Source organism: Aedes albopictus, chromosome 3 (assembly GCF_035046485.1).
Source record: "Aedes albopictus strain Foshan chromosome 3, AalbF5, whole genome shotgun sequence".
NCBI classification, from domain to species: Eukaryota; Metazoa; Arthropoda; class Insecta; order Diptera; family Culicidae; genus Aedes; species Aedes albopictus.
The window spans coordinates 187,213,004-187,237,166 of NC_085138.1; the positions used below are offsets into that span (position 1 = coordinate 187,213,004).

Genomic DNA, 24,163 nt, shown 5'->3' on the forward strand with positions numbered 1-24,163 from the left:
AGAGAGATTTGTAATTAAGATAATATTTTCGAGGACGAGGATTAGGATGTTTTGAGCCTCAGTTCTGTGCCGAGGGATATAAGAAAATCGGTGTTAGTGAGTATTAAATACACTTCACGTTAGAACAGAGGTTCATGACGGTGCAGTCCTTATAAAAAAAATCAAGTCCAAAAATGAATTTCTGGAATTAGGGCATGGCATACGACTTGAGGTAAGACTTTCCAAGTGAAATCAATTCAAATATACTCATAAGCAGTTTTATTATTGGATTTGTTTATGTACTTATCTTTTCTATTGATAAATAATTTTTACTGCATCGGATTTCACGTCACCTGGAACATCAAAGGATTTCCGTTGAACAGCTTCATAAGCACCTGTTGTGATCCATATCTGCATTCCAAAGTACACTAAGGAGAAGATTGTTCAGTTTAAGTCAAACAGTTTAACAAAGTGCCTACCTATACATAGAACCAGGACAAATCCCCACAGTAACATGAGCATCGAACTGTGGCTTTCATAGAACGCACAGAATATTGACAACCAACAGCCAAACAGGAAGAACATATTGAAGTATAGAAATATCCTGAATGCTTTAATAAGAGCACTTTTATCCTAAAAAAGGTGAAATGGAGTTGGGAAAATATGCAACATCGTCATTTGCTGATATCATACCATCGCCACGCCAACGGCCATCAATAGAGACATGAAGCATCCTAGAGCCAGCATGAACACCAAAACAGCATACGTTTCTGAATAATGAAGTAATGATAAAAAAAAAGAAACCACCAAGCTCAATTCTAACAGCTCTACCCGGAAAACTTACTCTTGTTGCAAATTTCCTGCGCAGCATTGTTTCCCACTGAGGCGATTTCACTGCCGATGCCGTTACTACAGTTATCACGCGTAATTTTCTCACTTACTTTGTCTGCACCGACCGCGATGCTAATTGCACAGAATATGTTACAGCATGCATAAAAGTAGCACAGGAATTTGAATGTAGTACCGGAGCACATTTCCGTCGCGCGGGGGAGACACAATGCTGTGTTGGCCAAACGGAGCTAAACGGACAACTAACGCGCAGGTAAATGCAAGCTGTCTTTCACACCAGCACCGCACCGCTTAGGATGGCAACCGAGCTGAATAACTACTCTGGTGTTTGGATCTTTTCATCAGACGATCACACAGTTTTCCAGCTTCCGTCGAAAACAAACGGCGGCTAAGTGGAACGCGCTCATATTTATTGATGTTTCTTCCAAAACAACAATAAATCGTGCAAAATATTGGTTTCCTTGCTTGATCGCAGACGATCGTGATGCATGGTTGGGAGAAGTTCGGCATGTGGATGTTCTATTTGACGGTCTGTTGTTAGGCAAGTCGTGGAGAATTATACGCTAATTTCTTGAGTCACAAAGAACAAGAGCACTAGACCCGGGCAAAGATGGATAGCACATTGATAATTAAGTAGTGCTGTTACCTGATAATCATTAGCTTAAAAATTTGATTTGTTATTATTTTAATTGAATTAACAAGTAATACAAATGATAACGAAAATGAGTTTGGAGCCGTCCATTAATAACATGAGGGTTTATAGGGGGAGGGGTGCTGGGGTTTTGAGAAATTTTACGCACCATACAAAAGAATTGGGCTTCCATACAAAAAAATCTGACATGGGTGGAGGGGTGTCGAAAAATTGAGGAAATTATCTTACGTAATAAATAGACAGTCCCTTTCTTGATATATGGCAAACACTGTAACCACTATTTGGATACAATTCATATTGTAAATAGTAGTCTACGCAACAAGGCACAGAATGAAGATTTTTACAGCACAAGTCTTTTTTTTTTAAGTGTACCCTCCACTCACCCCTACACCAAAGAGCTCATACTGAGAGCCCCCTGGTGATGGACACATACTAACAAAAAAAAATACAAAAAGAACGCGGAGAACAATTATAACTAATTCAAGAAATGTGAATTCCCAGTGGAACTCTGTTCCTTTGAAGGTATTCACTAATTAAACTAAACTAGAGAATAAAACAAAACTAATAGACTAAACATATAACCTTGTGATAATGTTTGTGGCTTATAACTTCAAATTGATTATTTTTCCTTTAATTTAAGTGAAAATGCAGGCAAAAACTAGCAAAAGCCAGAAAAAAATACATTTATGGGAAGGTTGACACACTATACGATATATTCGCCTACATTCCGTAGGAAATATTGCTTAAACTTTCTTTTGAAGAGGATTGCATTCGTTATGCCTTTAATGTCAGAAGGAATGGAGTTGAACTTTAAAGGGCCATAGTTTGTTATGCAGATAAGGCCCAGGTTCGTGTTCGCTCTGTTTCTCAACAGTTCATGTGCATGCACGGTCAGAAAATTCACTCATTTTGGAGCTAAAGTGGGACAACTCAAAATTGAGTAAATTTTTTTTCCAGCGATAGCGCTGGCCTAAGTGCGAAAATCTCATCAGTTTAAGCTGTATAATATTCTTGCTGATGTGAAGAATATTATACGGCTTAAACTGTTTGGATTTTTGCACTTGGGCCAGCGCTATCGCTGGAAATGCAATTTACTCATTTTTTGAGCTGTCCCAGTTTAGCTCAGTTTTGTGTGAATCTTACTCATTTTAGAGTAACATTTTCTTAGCGTGTGTCTTGTGGTACGTATATTTGCTTTATTTGGAAATTCAGTGTTGAGATGAAAGTTACGATAATTCAAAGCATTGTGTACATACAGTGTTAAAATCACGTAAACCAAGAATTGGAATAACATTATAATGCAAATCAGTGTAAAGCGAAGTCGTCGAAAATAGGCAAAGCAAAGCAAAGCAAAGATAACCGTACACATCGTAGTTGCTACTCCGTGATGGACCAGAACAATCGAAGTTGCACAGAGAGCCAATGAATGTGAAAGCTTGGGACTAGCAAACCATTCTCAATGTGCACAATTCGAGAGTTCAGCTATTTAAAGTCAATAACGGCGCTGGCCACGTCCTTACGGTCATCAGGAAAGGGAAGGAATGTTAGTTCGACAACCGTTGCTACTAGAAACCGTGGAATCCACAGCATCCCCACAGTTGTCACGGGAAGGAATGGTGGTTAGTAGGGTAGGGTAAGGTGTGGATCTAGGAGCCACCTCTGTTAGGTGATATGATCCACTAGTTATATGGAAATACACGTCGCGGTCTTCATCACGATTATGATTTATTTGATCACGATGACCACTGATCCCGGATTTCGTGCTCGCGTTTCCATCGCCCTACCGTGGAAACCGACTGATCTACGATTATTGTAGCGCGATTCTGAACCCGGATTTTTCATTCGCACTTCCATCGCCCTACCGAGAAAACCGACTGACCAACGAATATTGTAGCGCGATTCTGATCCCGGATTTTTCACTCGCACCCCCATCACTCTTACCTGAAAATTGTCTGCCATTCGAAAATTCTCAAGCTAATCTCATAAAGCGAAGTCGTCGAAAATAGGGGAGATAAATTGAAAATAACTTTGATATGTACATCTTTTCTGCAGCACTTGAACCTTTTTGAGTTTTGATTTGGAAGCATGACCCCAAACTATAATTAAATAATGTAGGACTGAATGTATGCAAGCGTAATAAAATTGCAGTAAAGCTTCCTTATGTACAAATCACCGAACTCTTTTCATCGAGCCGCACAATGATGAAACTTTTTTCAGAATTTGTTTTATGTGAATATCCCAAGAAAGACAAGAGTCTAAGTGTATCCCCAAATATTTGAAGGATGAAACTTTTTCAAAATGAACATTATTGACACATGGATCGGGGTGCTGTGGTATCAATTTACGCGAAGAACGCAAAACCATATACCGTCCTGCGGGGTTACTTTTGAAATGCGGGGCTACTTTGGACACTTTTGAATATGGATTTTTTTAATTTAAAATATGGTTCAAATCTGTTTGATGTTTTTGGGACTATTATGAAGCAATATTTTCCCCTTCATTTGGTTGAAATTGTTTTTAAAACAGACTCTTCATTGCTTGCCAGGACGCGACAAAACATCGAAAAAATAAAAAAATATATATCTAACGTATCAGAACATTTGCTCTGTATGCATTGTTACTATAGTCAATAAATTTCTAAGAGTTGATCAGTTCATTCAAAATGTATCCACGTAGCATGTACAATCGAATATGTGTATCGTTATACATTGTAAATGACCTTTTCACCTAAATAAAGGAATGATGGACCCTTTTTTAAGGCTGTCTATATTATAATATCACGCTGCTCATAAAACCAAAGATAGCACAGAACCATCTAAAACGCATATATTTATTGAAATCATGTACGATGTAGTATTAAAATCAGTTTTGTTATAGTATTATAGAGATTGTCCAAAATAGCCCCCATCCAATTCTATATGAGATGTGTCCGATAGGAGTATGAACAACTTTTTTGTTTATTGATGGATTTAGCTCAAATTTTGCATACATCCTACATACATACTCACGATGATTGTGTGTAAAAATTGTAGAAATATATTCACTACTCTGCGAGTTATAATGTCATAAAATTGGAAAACCATGATCAAGTGTAAAAAGAAGCCCCGCACGACGGTATTTAGTTTTTGTGAGGTTCAAAGAGAGCCGGTTTCCGTCAAATTATTGTGTTAGGCATTCAAGATCTGAACTGATTCGATGTTCTGAATAACGGATTGAATACTGTATTCAGGATAAAACAAAGCCGTATCGTCAGCAAAAAGTCTTGGTATCCCATGAAGCTTCAAGTTGCCCAAGTCATTGATATAAATAAGAAATAGCAAGGGGCCAATGTTACTCCCTTGAGGAACACCGATTTCAGTCGTTCGCAAGCTACTACGGAAGCCATTTACAGAAACGTACTGTTTCCGATTGGAAAGATAACTTTTAATAAGATCGTTTGCAGCCCCTCTTATTCCATATTTCTCGAGCTTTTTCAGAAGAATGTAATGATCTAGGGTATCAAATGCTTTTTTAAGGTCTATAAAAAGACCTCCTACCATCTTTTATGATCGATTTCACGACTCAATTTATCAAACAGTTCTACAATTGCAGTTGTTGTTCCACATCCTTCGCGAAAGCCATATTGGTATGTACCAATATGGCTTTCGCGAAGGATGTGGAACAACAAATTGGGTCATGAAATCGATCAAAAAAAGAGGATAGGAGGTCTTTTTATAGACCTTAAAAAAAAACTATATTAGCTATTGATAGATCAGTCACATGTTATCATTGCCTCTGTTTTTTTTTTTACTTTTGAGCTGGCTTAACAATATACGTACCTTATATTTATATGTAGACTTACATTTATCCAACGAGGATTGTCGATTTTCAAATCGAGTTCTGCAACGAATTGCGTACAAAGTTTTATGCAATTTCTTAAATTACCATTTGAGGATAGTTTTTTTTTGCAATTCAAGCCTAACTTTACCAAACACCGTATGTAACATATGTAAACAAAAAAGAGATTTTCACATGAGGCGCTGAATTTCGTTATGGACTACTTGTATCACTCACCTTTGGGGATGATTTGTAAAAAAAATACCCAGGTTTTTACGTTTCTAAAATGCTCGATGTATGAGTTGCTCTGGGAACGGCGAACTTCCCCTTCGACTTTTTTCGTTCGTGGATTTGATAATGTTGATTGTAGTGTTAGAAAGTTGGTGTTTCATGTAGACTCAATGGAGTCCGATGAATGTTAGGTACAAATACAAATACAAATACACATTTTGTTAGACACGGTGTTTGGTAAAGTTAGGCTTGAATTTCTCATCGTAATAGGCTGTTTTACTTCATGCAAATCTGCCAGGAAAAGGCCTACTTTCCACACCAAATTAGCAGTGCTGTAATGATTCATTACAGCACTGATTTGCGTTGCGTAATGAACCGATACAGCACTGTTTTTAGTTTTGATCAACTTCTTGATGCTTTCTGGGCGCAGGTTTGAAAAAAATGTGACAACTGCACAGTATAACCTGCTAGGATCAAACTTTCTTAAAGATTTGTCAAAAACTATCCTCAAGTGGTAATTTATGAACTTGCAAAAAACGTTGTACGCAACTCGGTGCAGAAGTCTATTTTTACAGAACTCCTCGTAATTATCCAAATCGGCAAGCCTCGTTGGATAAATGTACGACTCGTGCTGTAAAAATCTTTATTCTGCACCTTGTTGCATAAACTACTATTATGTACATCCGTTCAGGTAACGTTATGAGGTGAGTGTAACCCATTTTCAGCAGTGTGTTTCCATTTTCCATCTTAGGGGGAGAAGGAGTCCAGCTTAGTGTTACTATTCATACAAAAAGCGTTACAAGGGGAGAGTCTGGAAATGCCGATTTTAGCATTACGTAATTTGTGTACCATGCCTTAGAGTAATTCTCACTGAGACCGGCCCTCTATTTACACCTTGTCTTTAAAAGTGCTTAAGGTGGCGACTTTCTGAAAGTCCTTGCCAAAGGGAAATGCATTTGGTTACTCAAATTGATGGACCCCTCGTTAGTTAGAGCCACAATATTTTTGCGGACCCCTCGGTTTTGGTAAAATGTTGGCTCATTTGAACTGTTATAATTAGAAAGTTTCTTCTAAAACTCCCTTATCCCTTAGAGGATGTGGACAACTTTTTGCCCTAGTGGGTCGGTTTTATCAAGGGGAATAGTTGAGCTATCATATGCATACATGGAGGTTGTGTTATGATAGAACATTTTGGAGATATACATAATGGTGGTCATGACCTGACGATGTTCTAGGCAACATAGAACGCTCTGGAGTTCTTATTGTATGACCTTTGCCTGTAATAGGATACTAAACTAATGTATGCATGTCAGAACTAATTTTATTACATCCATACTTGTACAAAAGAGTATGCGAGATTGACTCCACATCAATGACGATTCCTTAGGCCAACCAAATTATTCTGGAGTTAAGGCCTTTATATCTACACTCGTAACAATGCATCGGATACATTTCAAACTTTGTATAGTGCGTTTTGGTAATCATAGAAGATCAGTTGAATTATGTGATGCTTGTATATATCTCTTAGAGGCATCATGGATTATCCAAACTATTCTGAAGTTGAGATGTATGATTAAAAATTTGGAATGGTCCATCAAAAAAGGTGCACATAGATCAGAAATTACAAATTTGATTCATACATGCAATGCAAGCTATGGGCGAAAAATTTCCAGAGTGTCAGGGATATCTGAGGTCACCTATAATATTATGTGTTCAAGGCCTTTAAATCCACACTCGTGACAAAATATGGTGCTCACCAAAAACTTAGTACAGTGCATTTTAGTAGACAGATAATAAATTTAACCGTATATGAATTAACTTAGCGTTGTTTCAGATCATCCAAACCATTCTGAAGCTGAGATTTTCAGTATACACAGATAAAAAATAATGAGATTTACACGTCATGTTATCTTCAGTTTAGTCATGTAAACTTAGTGCTATGATGGTTTACATGAAAAATCATGTAAATTTGTGTTATATGTCATTTAAACACACAGAGCCATGCTGAATTACATGACATATAATGGAAGTTTACATGATATTGTATGACTTTTACATGATATGTCATGTAAACTTCTGTGATATCCCACGCTCCAATCATGTGCATCATATGTCACACAATTTTACACTCTTTTTTCGATCTGTGTACATTTGTAATGATCTTACATTTTAAGTGCACGAATATCAGAATTTATCCCAATTAGTTCATACATATAATACAAGTCGTGGGGGATAAATTTCCAGTGATTAACCTGAACAATCGCAGTGGCACAGAGCACACAGATCGAAAAAAGAGTGTAAAATTCTGTGACATATGATGCACATAATTGGAGCGTGGGATATCACAGAAGTTTACATGACATATCATGTAAAGTTCATGAAATATCATGTAAACTTCCATTATATGTCATGTAATTCAGCATGACTCTGAGAGTTTACATGACATATAAAACAAATTTACATGATATATCATGTAAACCATCATAACACTAAGTTTACATGACAAAAATGAAGTTTACATGACGTGTAAATCTCATTATTTTTATCTGTGCACCAATAAATGTGAAAGCTTGGGGTCAGCTAATAATTCTTAATGTACACGATTCGAGAGTTTAGTAAAAATATCTCAGTTTTCAATTGATGCAAAAAATTGAAAATCGGTGGTTGCCAACATGGTGAAAAAAAAGCTTTGGTATATAAATTCAAGATGGCGGCCAAAACCAATATGGCCCACCCAACAACAACATTTCGTTTTATGGTGGTTTTTGGATAAATGTTTGAGTTATAACGGTCTAAATTAGCCCCAATTTGATCATAATCGGGGGGTCTGCAAAAATTGTTGTGGCTCTAACTAACGAGGGGTCCATCTATTTGAGTAACCAAATGCAAGTTAGCACCAAACCACGGTCGTCCACCATAAAGGAAACGCGACCCGGACAGCACACCGGTCAGTGCACCGAGTCGCGAACGTTGAGTGCTTAGGTTAGCAGAAACAGTGCGTAGGTCCAAAGGGTAGTTACTAAGTAGAACCGATCGTGTGATCGATATTAATTTTCTGTGGAAATAAAATTAGTCTTGACTCAACTGTCACGATGTGCAGTCTTTTTTAAAAATCCGAAACCCTCGGAAAGAAAATTGCTTGCATTTTTCTTACTTTATTGGCAAGGCCTTGCAGAAAATCGCCACCTCAAGCATTTTTAAAGACAAGGTGTAAATAGTGGGCCAGTGTCAGCCTGAATTACTCCTTACCAAAAAAAAAAAAAATAATTGAGCGCTTTTTTTGTATTTTATGTTAGGGAGTGGGCATTAGGCCGTCCCTTATTTTGCAAAAATTGGAAATGTTAAAAGTTCGTTAGTGGAAAATGATCGTTTTAGCTAAAAAATGATCGTGTCAAAATTTGAAGCCGGTATCTGAAGGCTAAGTGGTCCCTCAAGGGGCCTAAAGTTGTTAAAAATTGTATGGGACCAAAAAACATGAAATTTTTTTCGACGAAAAAAATACGCTATTCTACTAAAACCGGTGATTTTAGAACCCTTAAGGGCCAAAAAAGTGCTTAGATTTGCGATATCTCTACTCGTTTTTGAGTTATTGAACAAAATAGGATAAGTTTCCTTCGGAATCTAAAAAAATTGTCAAAAATGCTGATTTTTCAGTGGTTTTTTGACAATATCTTGGAAACGAGTAGAGATATCGCAAATCTAAGCACATTTTTGGCCCTTAAGAGTCCTAAAATCACCGGTTTTAGTGGAATAGCGTATTTGTTTTGTCGAAAAAAAATTCATGTTTTTTTGGTCCCATACAATTTTTGACAACTTTAGGCCCCTTGAGGGACCACTTAGCCTTGAGATACGGATTTCAAATTTTGACACGATCATTTTTTAGCTAAAACGATCATTTTCCATTAACGAACTTATAACATTTCTAAATTTTGCAAAATAAGGGACGGCCTAGTGGGCATGCATGATAACAAGAAGAAAGGAAACGGTGCTCATACCCTAAATGAATATTTGATGTTTTCAAAACAGTTGGGGTACTTAAGTTTAGGTATTGTTTGGTTCACGGGAACGATGCAGCGAGTAGTGTTACAGGGAACTTAGGCTGTGTTTAGGGATGAGAGATGAGAAGGGATTCGACTATTTAATATTCGTGAGCATAGGTCATCGGATCTACATGCATAATTTGAGTGGTGAATAAAACTCATGCTTGCACGATGCACAGCCTCATGCAACTATGTGCTGTCAAGTAGCAAGTTAAGTGGCAAAACTCTGTAGAATGAATGTCAACGGATCTGCAAGCGAATCAGTTTAGAACGTATTGAAACCCTTCCGAAACCTCCTGAAACACCCTGAAACGTATCAAAACATTTAAACACCTTGAAACGCTTCTAAAATTCCCCCTAATACTCCAACGGAATTGACCCGAGAGCCCATGCAGCCCATTAAAATTTCCCTGGAATCTTCTGAAACACCCTTAGGCGCCTTCAAACGCCATTAAACCCTTCTGAAATTCCCCTCAAATCCCCCAAGTAACTAACTCGAGATCTCGTGCAGCCACCAAAAGTTCCCCTGAAACCTTCTGTACGTCTTCAAATGCTTGGAAACGCATAGAAACGCTTCTGAAATTCCCCTGAAACCTCCATGGAACCTACCGGAGATTCCGTGTAGCTCTTCTGAAACCCCTCTAAAACCTTCTGAAACGCTCAGAAACCTTTCGAAACGCATCGAAACGCCTTGGAACTCATGCACATGCCTTTAAACGTCTTTAAACGCTCCCAAAATCCCCCTTAAATTGGAATTGATCTGAGACTCTCACTGAGAGCCACTGTAACCTCTTGCAACCCCTCTGAAACCTTCTGAAATGCCCTGAAACGCCTTGAAACTCATCAAAATTCACCTTGAAACGCTTCTGAAATCCCCCTAAAAGCTTCATGGAACTCACACTCCTTTGTAACCCCAAAAACTCCATTAAAACCTTCTGGAACGCCTTGATAGAGTTAGGGGTTGCTTTGGTAAGTCTATCACCGTAATGCAATCCGAAAAGATGATCTACCCACGTTACAGGCTCATTTTAAGATCGATCATCTTTAAAACCCCTTCAACCATTCATTACTCAGCACGGGTCGCCAAAGTCCGAGGTGCTATTCTAAGCCAATCCACCTGACTCAGATCCTTTTCGGTTGCTACCGACAGTATCTACATCGTTTCGGTCATGCAGTTTCTACCAAATGTCCGGTTTGTGCTGGTGTAGAGGAAACGATGGAACACGTTTTGTTCATGTGCCCGCGTTTTCGCATAATGCGTGACCCCATGCTTGCCACATGAGGGGATGACACAACTCTGGACAATCTTGTCCAGAGGATGTGTAGGGATGAGTTTGGCTGAAATGCCGTTTCAACGGCTATCACCCACATCGTCTTGGAACTACAGACGACTCGTGTGGACTCGAAGAATGGCTAGTGCAGACGCTATACAAGAAGTGGTTCAAGGGTTCGGAGTCGGCAACGTAGGTCATACCGGTGACTTGCGGTTGCGGTCTTAGTAGCGTTGCTGTCGTGGCGTCGGTCTACTGGGTTAGATCCGAGCGGTTGGAAAGGGGTCCTCGGCAAGGTCGGGGCAGGTGGAGGCCCCATATCGGCACGTCCCTCCGTGTGCTGGCTGACAGGGCCTTACTCGCGGGAAGATCAAATCGCTGTACACGCGGTATCAGTTCTTGATACTTGCTGTGCAGTTGGAAGCAGGCGTGATTTCGACCCCGCTTGCCAACCGAGGACAAAGGGAATGGCGAGGACCACTCGGGAAACTGGCTGAGCGCCAGCATGCTATCTTGGTGAACTCCCCAAAGCGAGTCATCGATGTTCGTTGCTGCAGGCTACGCAGCTAACTTTGAGGGTGCGATGTGCACTAGCCCCTCTCTGAAGCAATACCTTCTTGGTGGTTCCGGAAAGACGAAGGGTTTGGCGACCTGGCTTTCATTTTTTTATTATATTTTGGTAGAAGACGGTCCATAACCCCACACTATTTGAACCATCTATCTGTCTTGAGCAGATTATCCCCCATGGTTCAGAAGGAAAAAAACAGCCGAAACCACGGTGTAGGAACACGGATTCCCCAAAGATCCGAAAAGACCGTTTGAAATCTCGATCACGTGGTAGGCGAAAACACGCGGTGTGTATGAAACGACACTAGGGTATGGGCACTCTCCCGGTATTGGTAGCAATAATGCGCGGATGATGTGTTCTGTACGAGCGATATATTTGAACTGAGATAATTATTCTACATAGAGATATTCTATCCTATCGACAAAATGATAGGTACGGGCCGAGTGCCTTTTGTATTGTTCATTAGCCGAAGGCTAGTAAGAGAGAGTTCCGATGTACTTAGAGCTAGGGTATAATGTAGTGGTGTACAGGGTGTGTTACAATTGGTGTTTATATGATAGAACTAAGATCTTGCCCCAACATATGCCGGCCCCCGTTGAAAGGGTCGACTTTCAACCGAAAAACCATGAACTCCACCGATGTATTTTGCTGCAACTGGAGGTCGCTTCATCTTCGTATGGTTTGGTCTCCTCGTCTTGGCGTCGCGGACGCGGGCGCCGCGTCGGTCGGTCTTACATCGGTCATCATCAGGGTTGGGCGTACTCAGGGTTGAAGTAGCCATCGGGGATCCCGGACATGTCGGAGGACAAAACATTCTTTAGGCTTTTTGACAATTCAATAAACAACTAACTTACATGGTCGGAGGCCCAAAGGCCTCCACGTTGCGCAATGCCGAAGCAATGCGATGGACGAAACTCAGTCCTCTGAGTTTGGTTGATTGAGCCGGCATCGTTCAATGCAGGCTGGCGTACAGGTAGAACGCATATCTTCGATATTGATCTTGTATATTCGCCGTCGGCAGTCCGCACGACGACTACACGGATGTTGTTGTCCAGACCACGGCAGACTCGGATGATTCGGCCGTACCTCCATTTCAAGGGTGGAAGGTTGTCTTCCTTGACCAACACCAAAGTGCCGATCTCAATGTTGTTGCGCTGTTGAGTCCACTTAGTACGTGGATGGAGGCCTGACAGGTAGTCGATGGTCCAACGCTTCCAAACGCGTCGGAGTAGTTCTTGATTCACCTGCCATCGGTCGAGGCGATTCCTCGGTACTTCGGACAGGTTGGGCTCAGGAAACGCGGTGAGTGGCCGATGAACGAGAAAATGTCCCGGAGTCAAGACTTCCAGGTCATTAGGGTCGGCCGAGAGCGCAGTCAATGGCCTAGAATTCAGGCAAGCCTCGATGCGAGCTAGTAGGGTCACAAACTCGTCCTGAGAAAGCACCGAATTTCCAATAGAGGCCCGGAGATGCTTCTTAAACGATTTCACCGCCGCCTCCCACAATCCCCCGAAATTGGGACTGCGGGGCGGAATGAACCTGAATTCGGTGCCATCATCTGCGCACGTGCTGATTACTTCTGCCTGATGTTGCTGATCATAGAACTGCTTGCGTAGCTGTGCGAGTTCCTTTGCTGCTCCCTTGAAATTTGTGGCGTTGTCGCACTGGATAAGCCTTGGTCGCCCTCTGCGAGCGACGAAACGTTGCAACGCCGCCAGAAATGCGGCTGTACTGAGGTCGTACACAAGTTCTACGTGGGCAGCCTTTGTGACAAGGCAAACGAAAATAGCCACGTAGCATTTCACAGGAGGGGCTCTAGGCAGCTTCGGAAACTGGAAGGGCCCACACAGATCTACACCAGTATTCAAAAACGGTAGAGTTGGTGTCACTCTCTCAGAAGGCAAGTCCCCCATTAGCTGTTCGAGATTGGTGGGTTTGCAGCAGAAGCAATTCACGCAGGAGTGTACAACCTTCCGAGCCAAGTTCCTGATTCGAAGAGGCCAGTATTTCTCCCGTGCGCAGGCAACCGGTAGTTGTGGTCCGGCGTGAAGATTTTTCAGGTGGTAGTGAACCAGAATGCGTTCTGTGAGTGTATGACGAGCTGACAGAATCATGGGATGTTTCCTGTCCTCGGAAACAGCTGCGTGACGTAAACGACCACCAACACGAAGAATCCCATCAACTAGGATGGGAGCGAGGTTTTTCAAGGCAGAATGGGAGCTGACTTGTCCTTTTGATGTGATGGCGAGAATGTCTGCTCCAAAGGCTTCGTGTTGAGCAAGCTTTACGAGCGTCTTGGTAGCATTGTTCAGCTCCAAGGTGCTGAGAGGCCCGACCTTTCGAGCATGTCGATTTCGAGGCGAAGCATTGTGCCGGAAGTGGAGTAGAAAGGCAACTACCCGAACTAGACTGGAGAACGATGAGCGACACTCGAAGATTTCGCTGGATTGTGTGGCTTGCACTGGCAATGAGACCGAGCGTTCCTCGAGCTCGGTAGAAGGTAGATCCTCGGGGATAGGACGGTTGATGGGAGGCCAGAAACGAGACGGTTGACTTAGCCACTGGCATCCTTTCCACCAGGCTGGCGTATCTTTCAGTTGCGCGGAGCTCATACCACGCGAGATAATGTCCGCGGGGTTTTCAGCACCGGGTACATGAGCCCAAGTTCCGCCGACCGTCAGGCGTTGGATCTCTGAAACGCGATTCGCTACAAAGGTTTTCCAACGAGCTGGTGGCGAGCGAATCTGACAGAGAGCAATCATGGAATCCGTCCAAAAGAACGACTTCGTTTTCAATTCGACGCTTTCGGTGACCTTGTGATACAGGTGAGCTAGGAGTAACGCTGATGAAAGTTCCAATCTGGGTAGGGTGAGCGTGGTCTGCTTTTTCGATTTTCCTGTAGGCGCCACCTTCGATTTGGCGGCGAGTAGTCTGGCGGAAATGGTGCCATCACTTGACACCGTTCGAATGTAGAGGCAGGCCCCGTATGCTTTCTCTGCAGCATCGCAGAACCCATGCACCTCTACCACAACAGGATTATGAGCGAATGCTGCCCATCGAGGAATGGAAATCGATGTGATGTCCTCTAAGCTGTCACGAAACTCGGACCAATATTGCTGTTGCTCTAGAGTCAGTGGCTCGTCCCAGGACACGGTGGTCTGCCACAGAGATTGAATGAATATCTTGGCAAGTACAACGACGGGACCTAGCAGTCCGAGAGGCAGGAATAGTTTGGCAGTGTCGGATGCAACGACGCGAGTAATGACAGCTTCTTTGGACCATTCTGGAACAGCGTACGTGTACGTGTCGGTTGAGGGATTCCATTGAATTCCGAGGGTCTTAATCGGAGACGAGAGCGAATCTAAAGCAAACACCGACCGTTCGTCACGATTTTCGGCCGGAATGTTCGAGAGGACAGCTGGGGAGTTGGACGCCCACTTTCGTAGACTAAAACCTGCTGACTGTAGTAGTTCCTGGAGCTGACTGCTAAGTTCTGCTCCGTCTTCTTCGTTGTCGACTCCGGTAAGCATGTCGTCCACGAAAAAATCCTTACCCAAAACTAGCGATGCGTGTGGATAATTGTCAGCACCTTGTATGGACAGCTCTTTCAGGCATCTGGTGGCCAAAAAGGGAGCAGATGCTGTACCGTAAGTCACCGTCGCTAGCTCAAAAGTGCGCAACGGTTCAGATGACGAACTACGCCACAGTATGCGCTGTAGTGGATAGTCCGACGGATGGATGCGTATCTGACGATACATCTTTTCGATGTCTGCAATAATGGCGATCCTGTGCATGCGAAACCGAAGATGGATGGCGAAGAGGTCGTCCTGAACCACAGCACCCACCATCAGCGCCTGATTCAAGGAGACTCCGCTGTCGGTTCGACATGAGGCGTCGAAAACGACCCGCAGTTTTGTGGTTGTGCTGTCAGCTTTTTCGACTCCGTGGTGAGGTAAATAGTACGACAGTGCTGCAGGCGAAGAAGTTCCAGAGCAGTCTACTTCCCTCATGTGGCCCAGCTGGTGGTATTCTTCGATGAAGGCAGTGTAGGCCTCCTTTAGTTTGGGATTGTCGTCGAGGCGACGTTCGAGAGCAAGACATCTTTTGGTGGCAATCTCCTTTGAGCTGCCGAGTTGGGCTAGAATGGACGGATGCTTTGGAAGCGTCACCACAAACCGACCCGATTCATCTCGAAAAGTGTGAGCAGCGAAATGATCTTCACAGGCAGCTTCCTCTATAGACTGCGTACTGGGAGACCAGCAGGACTCGATTTCCCAAAAACGGGAGATTAACTCATCGAGTGGTTGTTTGCTGCATACATGGGAAACCTTTGGCGTTCGATCAGGTAGATTGACACCGATTTTTCCCGAGGCAACCCAACCAAAAACAGTGTTCTGAAGAATCGGCTTCTCAGGACCCAACTTGGTGAATCCTTCGAGTAGCAAATCGTAATACAATTCCATACCAAGTAGTAGATCAATGGGACCCGGCTCATGGAACTTAGGATCTGCTAGGATTATGTTCGATGGTAATGTCCAGGCTGAAGCATCAAGCGACCTACTGGGAAGGTCTCAGGTAATCTTCTTTAGGATGTGACAACGTTGTTCAACGGAAAAGTCAGTGCAGTGAGAGCCAATCTGGACGAGAACGGCATGAGATGATACGATTGCGGAGTTGCCTACGCCTCCAATTTCCTGGCGACACTGATAACGATGTAACTTCAACCTTTGAACGAGACTCTCGGTGACGAGATTCAACTGCGACGCTGGATCCAACAAGGCTCTGGCCCACTGGATGTGGCCATTCGTTGAAAACACCTTGACGATTGCTGTTTGCAGCAGCACGGTGGCAGGAGCGCTTCTTGGGGCGTCGACGACGGTGGTGGACACGAGACTGGTACCAGAGGACGATGGCTTTTGGTTTTCTAACGAGGACGACGACGTTGGATGCGATTGCGAGGAAGACTGATTCGGCGAGGCGGTTTGATTTTCCGGTGGAACCAGACTTGAGCGAGACACGGGAGGAGTAGTTGACTTGTTTGGAGTTGTGGAGCGATCATTGGGCGATTGGTGGAGCATAGTATGGTGCTTCTGGTTGCAGACTCTGCAACTGCTAGACGAACAACTGCGAAGCATGTGCGAAGAAGAGAAGCAATTGATGCAGAGGTTTTTCTTCTTCACGAGGTCAAATCGTTGAGAAACGGCCAAACCTTGGAAAAACTCGCATTTGAATGGGGAGTGCGAAGATTTCGAGCAAAATGGACAAGAGCTGGTCGCTGGACTGGTCACGGCGTGAACGGTGTTGATCTTCGACTTCGATGGACGCTGCTGCTCTGGTTTGTTGGACTCCGATGAATGTGACTTGGACGGTGGTAGCGACTGCAAAACTGACAAATGATCTTGAAGAAAGGTAATTATCTCCTTGTACTCTGGAACGTCCGTTGACCGGTAGTGTGACTCCCATTGCTTCAGCGTAGACGGATCGAGACGACTGCAGAGCATGTGAGCCAGGAGGACACTCCAACCGCCCGTTGGAACTCCCATCTTGTCGATCATGCTCAAATTCCGCTCAAAATCGTCGACCAACCGCATCAGAGACTCGTAGCTTTCCCTTTTCATGGGGTCAATAGCGAAAAGGGCATCGAGATAAGTTTTGAGAATCAGTTTCTTATTCTCAAACCTCTTCTCCAACAGCTGCCAAGCGACCGGGTAGTTGGCAGCCGAAAGTTCGATCGATTCAACGACCTTTTTTGCATCTTTAGTTAGAGAGGCTACGAGATACGAGAACTTGTCAAACGGGGTGAGCTGTTGGTTGGAATCGATGAGGGATTTGAATGAATCGCGAAAAGTGATCCACTCCGAAATAGTGCCATCAAACGTAGGGAGTTTAACTTCGGGTAACTTGACGCGCGATTGTCCAGCAACTTGAGGAGGCGGGTTGAAAGGGGTAGCAAGCGCGAGTTTCCGAATCTCGTTAGCAATGAAACTGGAAACCAACACGTAATCGAGCTCGAACCGCTGATGGATAACACGGTGCTTCTCGTCGGCGACGCTCTTCGCGTCATCATCAACCCCTTTTACATCCTCACCCATCTCTTTGTCATCCTGATCTTCTTCTAACAGTTCGATAGCTAGACGATTTGCTTCGAACTTCTGGAAAAGTTCATCAACTCGCTGTTTCCATCCCTCTAGTTGTCCGCTGTGCTGCTCACTGTCATAATCAGTCATAAATTGCTTCGCATTAGCCAACGTGTTCGTATAGAAACGCTCCATACGATGAAGCTCGCGCAATCCCGGTGCCATTGTCCACAGCGACCAGCAATGCTCGAAAGTGATCAATTGTAATTGCTTGACCGGCCAAATCGTCGAACCAGAGCACACTATGCAACAATCCACCAACTAGACTGGGATGAAAACATCGACTTACGGATAGAACGCAGCGAATCAATCAGTCAATGCCCAATAAAACAACGTCCGATAACAACTTTATTTGATCTAAGCCTCCAACTTGCATGCAATGTTGTACTCACGTTTGCGGTCCAATTAGAAATACCTTCGGGTGAATTCGAGTCTGATTAGACCCGGTGATGAATAGGATGGAGTACCTTGTGTCCCCACAGCAAAATGGCGACCCAAGCAGCCTCGCTTTTGCGGCATGCGCCGCGCCGGTTGATGGTCGAAGAAATTCCCGAACTAATCCGGTTGCACTAACAACACACAGCAGCAAGCACTTAATTGACACAAATCAGCAGCGACACTCTCTTCGGCACCCTCGTTCGGTGGTTCACTGTGCAGAACACAACCCGCCAACAACGTGGCACACTCGCGGCGAAAAGATCGAGATTCAACGGCAAGAAAAATCACTTTGGGAACAACGAAACGCGAAAAAACACTAGCACTGCCCCGCGATTGTCCGAAATAAATCGCGGCGCATCCGGCTCGAAGGACCAGATATATGTAGGAACACGGATTCCCCAAAGATCCGAAAAGACCGTTTGAAATCTCGATCACGTGGTAGGCGAAAACACGCGGTGTGTATGAAACGACACTAGGGTATGGGCACTCTCCCGGTATTGGTAGCAATAATGCGCGGATGATGTGTTCTGTACGAGCGATATATTTGAACTGAGATAATTATTCTACATAGAGATATTCTATCCTATCGACAAAATGATAGGTACGGGCCGAGTGCCTTTTGTATTGTTCATTAGCCGAAGGCTAGTAAGAGAGAGTTCCGATGTACTTAGAGCTAGGGTATAATGTAGTGGTGTACAGGGTGTGTTACAATTGGTGTTTATATGATAGAACTAAGATCTTGCCCCAACACACGGAATCAGTGATGGGACTGAAGTGGATTCCCGCAGAATATGTTTTTAAGGTATGCACACAGCAAAATCTAGCCACCGCATTTTGGATAGAAATTTCTCTATTTTCAACGAATCGTGGCAATCTCTGGCGCAAATGAAAGCTTATTGTGTAAGGAATCGAAAAATATTTACTTCGGGTTATATTTTGACATTGTGTTTAAAATAGAGTCAAGGGAACAAGAAGTCCTCGAAAAGTTTTTGCACAAACGTGCTGAAAATCTGACAATGTACATTAAAGCGACCGTCCCCGCAGACCTAAGTTAGCTTTCAAGTATTCGGTTCTATACATCATTACAACCTGGAAAGGTTGCAGATCAACTTAAGAGCAAGAAAAAATCGAAGTTTGGCAAGAAATACATAGTTTAGTCAACAATATGAATTTGTGGTTTGAAAAACCGAACTTTTAGAAATACATGTACAGCAAATCATCTTTTTCACTACGGGAAATGTCGGGAAAAATGGCTGGCACCCCTTATTCAAAAGCTTAGATATTGTGTATTGATTTGAATTGATTTTTGTCCCCTGTTTTTGGCGGAGAATGCTTGCGTTTGTATGCAGAAAACTATGTAGATATTGTACTGCATTTTTCCAAAAAACGTAAAATCTCATACACTTCAAAACTCAACCCAATTGAAAAATATTAAGTAACCGTGAATTGGAACCTTCAAAAAATGTCAAGAACGACAGCTTTCATCGAAAAATAAGATTGATTTTGACACAAAGGTGGTAAAAATTTCTTGGCATGCGGTCGAAGGTACTGTGCAAAACTTTACGGAAGGACTCAAGCTCAAAACTCGAGATGACGGATATAACAAGTCAAATCAGCAATGTCTTGATGTTGATTTAAAGTAAATTAATGCTTTTTTACGATGAATTGCTTTTGGTTTGGGAATAAGTTGGAATGAATTATTACTGCTTGATTTTCTTTAGCCAGATTTTGCTGTGCGCATACCTTACCTACACCTTTGGAATGTGAGATGATCTCATGCCAAATCTCGACGACACACATGTCCGAATAAAACGGGAAATTATCGAAGTTATCATTACCCTACTTAATCCTTTTAGCTTCATTGCGTAGCTCTTGGTGTATGACAAAGTGATAATGTAAAACGTGTAGGCATCTGGGATCGACCAGGATGCCAACATTGGTGACGAACTCTTTCTCCGTTGGCTACAGTGGTCGTCTTTATGTTCAATAAATTTACTACTCAAATGTATATATAAGAATGCCACGAAACGATGATTAAAATGGATATCACGAATCTTCAATACATAATATACCATTTTCCTTTGATTGCGCCATGTTCCCACTGACTTTCCCGTTTAAGAAACCAGCTCTCCTCGTGTAGACGCATAACTTAATGACATCCTAGGGTTAGGGAGCAAAGAGCAAATTTCCTTCTGCCGGATGCCGAAACATTTCCTGTGCCGGGGAATCCACCAGGCGAGAAAGACAGTATATGAACGTGCCCGTGCCGTGGAGTATGTGCGAATATGAGCCACGGATAGGCGTTCGCTGAAATTCATAAAATGTTGCCTCCGAAATTCAATTTAAATTTATCGGAAAATGATGCGCGTGGTTTATTAAATTCGGTACCCATAAAAAGTATTCCTCGTTTCGAATTATAATGCAATGTTCTAAACGAGAAAAAGGTACCTATATTTCAATATCATCAGCAATAAAATGCGAGAATTTAACCCCGTCGCCGTGGGTACCAACCGTGGGCAATGCAACGATGGCACCCATAAACAGGGTGAAGTGGTAACGATATTATGTGGCCATAAATTAGCTTCTGTGCGTTATAATAAAGACATTTTTCCCACATTTGCCTTACGTTAGCAATTTTCGGTGCTCGTTTGCATCGCTGATATCAGCACGTACCGTGAAATGGAGACAGACTGATCAAAGTGGTTAGAATTTTCAACTTTGAAAGCAGTTCATTTCGATTAAAAGTGGAAGAAAGCATCGGAACACATTTTGCGAAATCTATCCGACATATCAGTATCGAAGTGGCAGCTGATCTTTTTGTCTAAAATATGCTAGCCATTGACAATTTCAAAATAGAGACGAACCACCCGAGCAGAAGGGCATACCTTACAAATACCATGCGAAGAGCAACATGTGCTCTAATATCTTAAATTGTTATTGCTGCGTTACTCTATGAAATGTTATGAGAACATCACAATACCAGTTGGAGTTATTTGAGCAGAGTTTGGTATTGATGTAGTATTTGTTGCCCAGTAAACATTTTGGTCTGTATAATTCGTGATATGCACAACTTTATAAGAACCGTTTATTCGTACAAGATGCACAAAACTGCTATATGCATACCAAAGTGGAGGCCATATACATACTTCTGACGATTATTTTCGACTTTCTGTGGTCAATACTACGATACCAGAATAATCACGAAAATAAAAAAAATAAGAAAGAAAAGTTTTCACCCAGTCTCGAACTAACTACCTTCCGATTCAGAGCTTAACCCCACTGCACCAACACGCTTCTCTTGATGAGGGTCGAAATTTTGTCAGTTTTGTTTTCTTCATTGATATGATCGTCACATAGATAGTTTTGTAGGCAATTTTCACTAAGTCATTGCGACTTTGTCTCATACGATTTTAACCTGATATGTGATCTGTCAGTGGTTTTCTTGCTCGTCTGGTGCCGTCTCAGTTGAAAACAAACAAGCGCGCATCAAACTCAGAATCGACGTCGTCCGTCGCGGAAAAATGTGGTTTTGTGTCCCGTAAATCCCGTAACCGGTAACCCCGAGACTTTTGACCGGGAAGATCAGCAAAGTCTTCACAAAGTTCACTTCAACCTAGCCGGTGAACCGCAGTGGATCCAATAGCTGCCTTCCGGGATGATAATTACGCATATCGTAGATCTTTGCTGCTAATTACGAAGTACCGGGCGTGATTATGTGAGGAGTAGGAAGCAGGAGGTTGTGGTAGTTAGTGATTGTTTGTGATTGAATCGAGCACGGCTGGTTGATTACGTGATTCCGGCACAGGAGTAAGTTATTTTCCAACAAGGATGTGATGCGCATCCTGACCAAGCTGGCTTAGCCGTCCAAGCAGGGGGTGTGATTTCTAAAAGTGACCGTGTAAGTACAGAATGCAGAAGTGATTGCGATGCTGTGGCGCTAGACGAAGTAGATCTTTGGGGTGAGTAAATAAGTGGAATAATCTGTATTCTAGCGAATGATTATTGTTATGATTTGCAATTAGAAGCAAGCCAAACCCTTTCATTGAATTTGAGTGAAGTGAAAACCACGACTTCATGCGAGTTTGAATAACAGTATATCTGACTTCTTACCTGCAACATAGGCGATCGTTAAAGAATCTCATTGATAATTTATATACAAGTTGTTCTATCACTCATACAGCGAGATTTTGTCATTTTATGCGAATATGAGTCAGGGCGAATATAAATGTGACTTCACGCACGCATCCTTATACGATGCATGGTTTACTGGGTGGTTTAGCAGTGGAGATAACCGAAGAACAAGATTTGCTATTCATTCATGAAGTCATCGAACAAATGAAACATTTAATAACAAGAAATGTTATTAGTTTGTTATTCAATAACTTTGGGATAACAAATACAGCTCTTGAAATTCTAGGTGTGCATTCATTATTGAAATAACAAGACTTGTTATTTTCTAGGTGTTATTTATACAAAATTTTGGTATTCATTTTTGTTATTTTGCCTCTTATTACCACCTAATGAAGGGCCCATATAGCCGAGGCGGTAAACGCGCGGGTATTCAGCATGACCATGCTGAGGGTGACGGGTTCGATTCCCGGTCGGTCCAGGATCTTTTCGTAAAGGAAATTTCCTTGACTTCCTTGGGCATAGAGTATTTTCGTGCCTGCCACACGATATACGCATGCAAAATGGTCATTGGCAGAGGAAGCTCTCAGTTAATAACTGTGGAAGTGCTCATAGAACACTAAGCTGAGAAGCAGGCTTTGTCCCAATGAGGACGTTACGCCAAGAAGAGAGAGAGAGAAGGGCATATCAAGGTATGGTAGTATTTAAGATAAATACCTTGCTATGTTATTCTCTTGTTATTTTCTTCTGCTCGGGCAGCCAAGGGCTGAAAGTCTCTTTAATAAAGACAAATCAATCAATCAATCAACAATTTCAAAAGTTCTAAAATGTTATATCTTCGGTTTCCTGCAAAAGGGGCACAACTAAAAAAATGTGATTGTTTAGAATAAGCGTTTGAAATTTGAATATCATTAAGAACCTCCTACAAGTTCACTTATTTTGCTCATCATTTGACAATTTGTATAATGGAAAAAAATGAAGGACTATCTGTTTCATGAACTTTAAACTACTACTTTTCAACGACTATTGAAAAAGTTGACTCATTTTGAGTTGTGCCTTTATTTCAAAAATAATACGGAGAAAATACTAAAATTTCGTAATTTTTGGATGAATTATGGAACGTGTTTTCGTGAGATATTTGCATAGTTTCAAGTTTTGAAAGTTTAAAAGTTTGCAATTCAGGAGGCCCCATGAGCCTTTAAAGGGCGTTTCAAGGGGCATGAGGGGCATTTCAGAGTCATTTGACAGAGTTTCAGGAACGTTTTAAGGGCGTTTGTAGAGGTTTTGGGAACGTTTGATAGCATTTTAGGGGCATTTCACGGGGTTCTCAGGTGCGTTTTAGGAGGTTTGTGGAGCCTGTTAAAGGCGTCCAAAGGGGTTTCAGAGGCATTTCAAATTGATTATGATGATCTAAATGGCGTTTCAATGGGATTAAGGAGGTTTCAGGGGCGTTTCGAGGCATTTCAGGTAAAGGTCATATCAGGAGGTTTCAAGAACACCCTTACATCTAAGGGCATTTCAAGGGCGTTTCACTTCGGCAAATCTGAGCGTCTGCTCTCCAGGAGGAGCGGCTCACAACAGCGTCTCATCCTCATGTTAGGGGCAGCTGATCAACGTCCGAGTGCCAAGGTAGGACTCTAAGCTCAACTGTGCACTATGGTCCTCCGGAAAGTAGGGGGTTGGTGTCAGGCCCTACTAGCCAGCTGTAAAAACCCATTGTAACGGAACATCAGCAACTGAATAATATGAACCGAGACCGGTGGCAACGACCCCAGCGAACAAAAAGGACTTGCGATTGGAAACTCGGTACGTGGAACTGCCGATCTCTCAACTTCATTGGGAGCACCCGCATTCTCCCCGATCTACTGAAGGACCGCGGGTTCGGCATCGTAGCGCTGCAGGTTGGACAGGATCCATGGTGCGATCGTTTAGAGGTAATCATACCATATTCCAGAGCTGCGGCAACACACGTGAGCTGGGGACAGCTTTCATCGTGATGGGTAATATGCAGAGGCGCTTGATAGGTTGCTTGATCGACGAAAGAATGTGCAGGT

General features: G+C 42.6%; 2 protein-coding genes across 2 annotated transcripts; both read right to left on the reverse strand.

Annotated features, from left to right (window-relative positions):
- Window positions 1–235: 235 nt before the first annotated feature.
- LOC109429255 (uncharacterized) lies at window positions 236–1,427 on the reverse strand. Its single transcript, XM_019705168.3, has 4 exons — window positions 824–1,427; window positions 673–749; window positions 459–612; window positions 236–407 (listed from the first exon to the last, which is right to left on the reverse strand). Exons 1-4 carry the CDS (start codon window positions 1,011–1,013, stop codon window positions 292–294), a joined length of 537 nt encoding a protein of 178 aa, XP_019560713.3. The 5' UTR covers window positions 1,014–1,427; the 3' UTR covers window positions 236–291.
- Window positions 1,428–12,251: 10,824 nt separating this feature from the next.
- Window positions 12,252–15,869, reverse strand: LOC134290490 (uncharacterized). Its single transcript, XM_062857644.1, has one exon. It carries the CDS (start codon window positions 15,867–15,869, stop codon window positions 12,252–12,254), a length of 3,618 nt encoding a protein of 1,205 aa, XP_062713628.1.
- Window positions 15,870–24,163: the final 8,294 nt, after the last annotated feature.

Bases quoted from the DNA above. Each gene is read 5' to 3' on its own strand.
- LOC134290490 (XM_062857644.1), bottom strand. From the start codon at position 15,869: ATGGAATTGTATTACGATTTGCTACTCGAAGGATTCACCAAGTTGGGT.
- LOC109429255 (XM_019705168.3), bottom strand. From the start codon at position 1,013: ATGTGCTCCGGTACTACATTCAAATTCCTGTGCTACTTTTATGCATGC. The intron at 750-823 runs GTAAGTTTTCCG...TTCATTATTCAG, and splicing joins GCAGGAAATTTGCAACAAGA to AAACGTATGCTGTTTTGGTG. The intron at 408-458 runs GTAGGCACTTTG...TCTTCTCCTTAG, and splicing joins TGTCCTGGTTCTATGTATAG to TGTACTTTGGAATGCAGATA.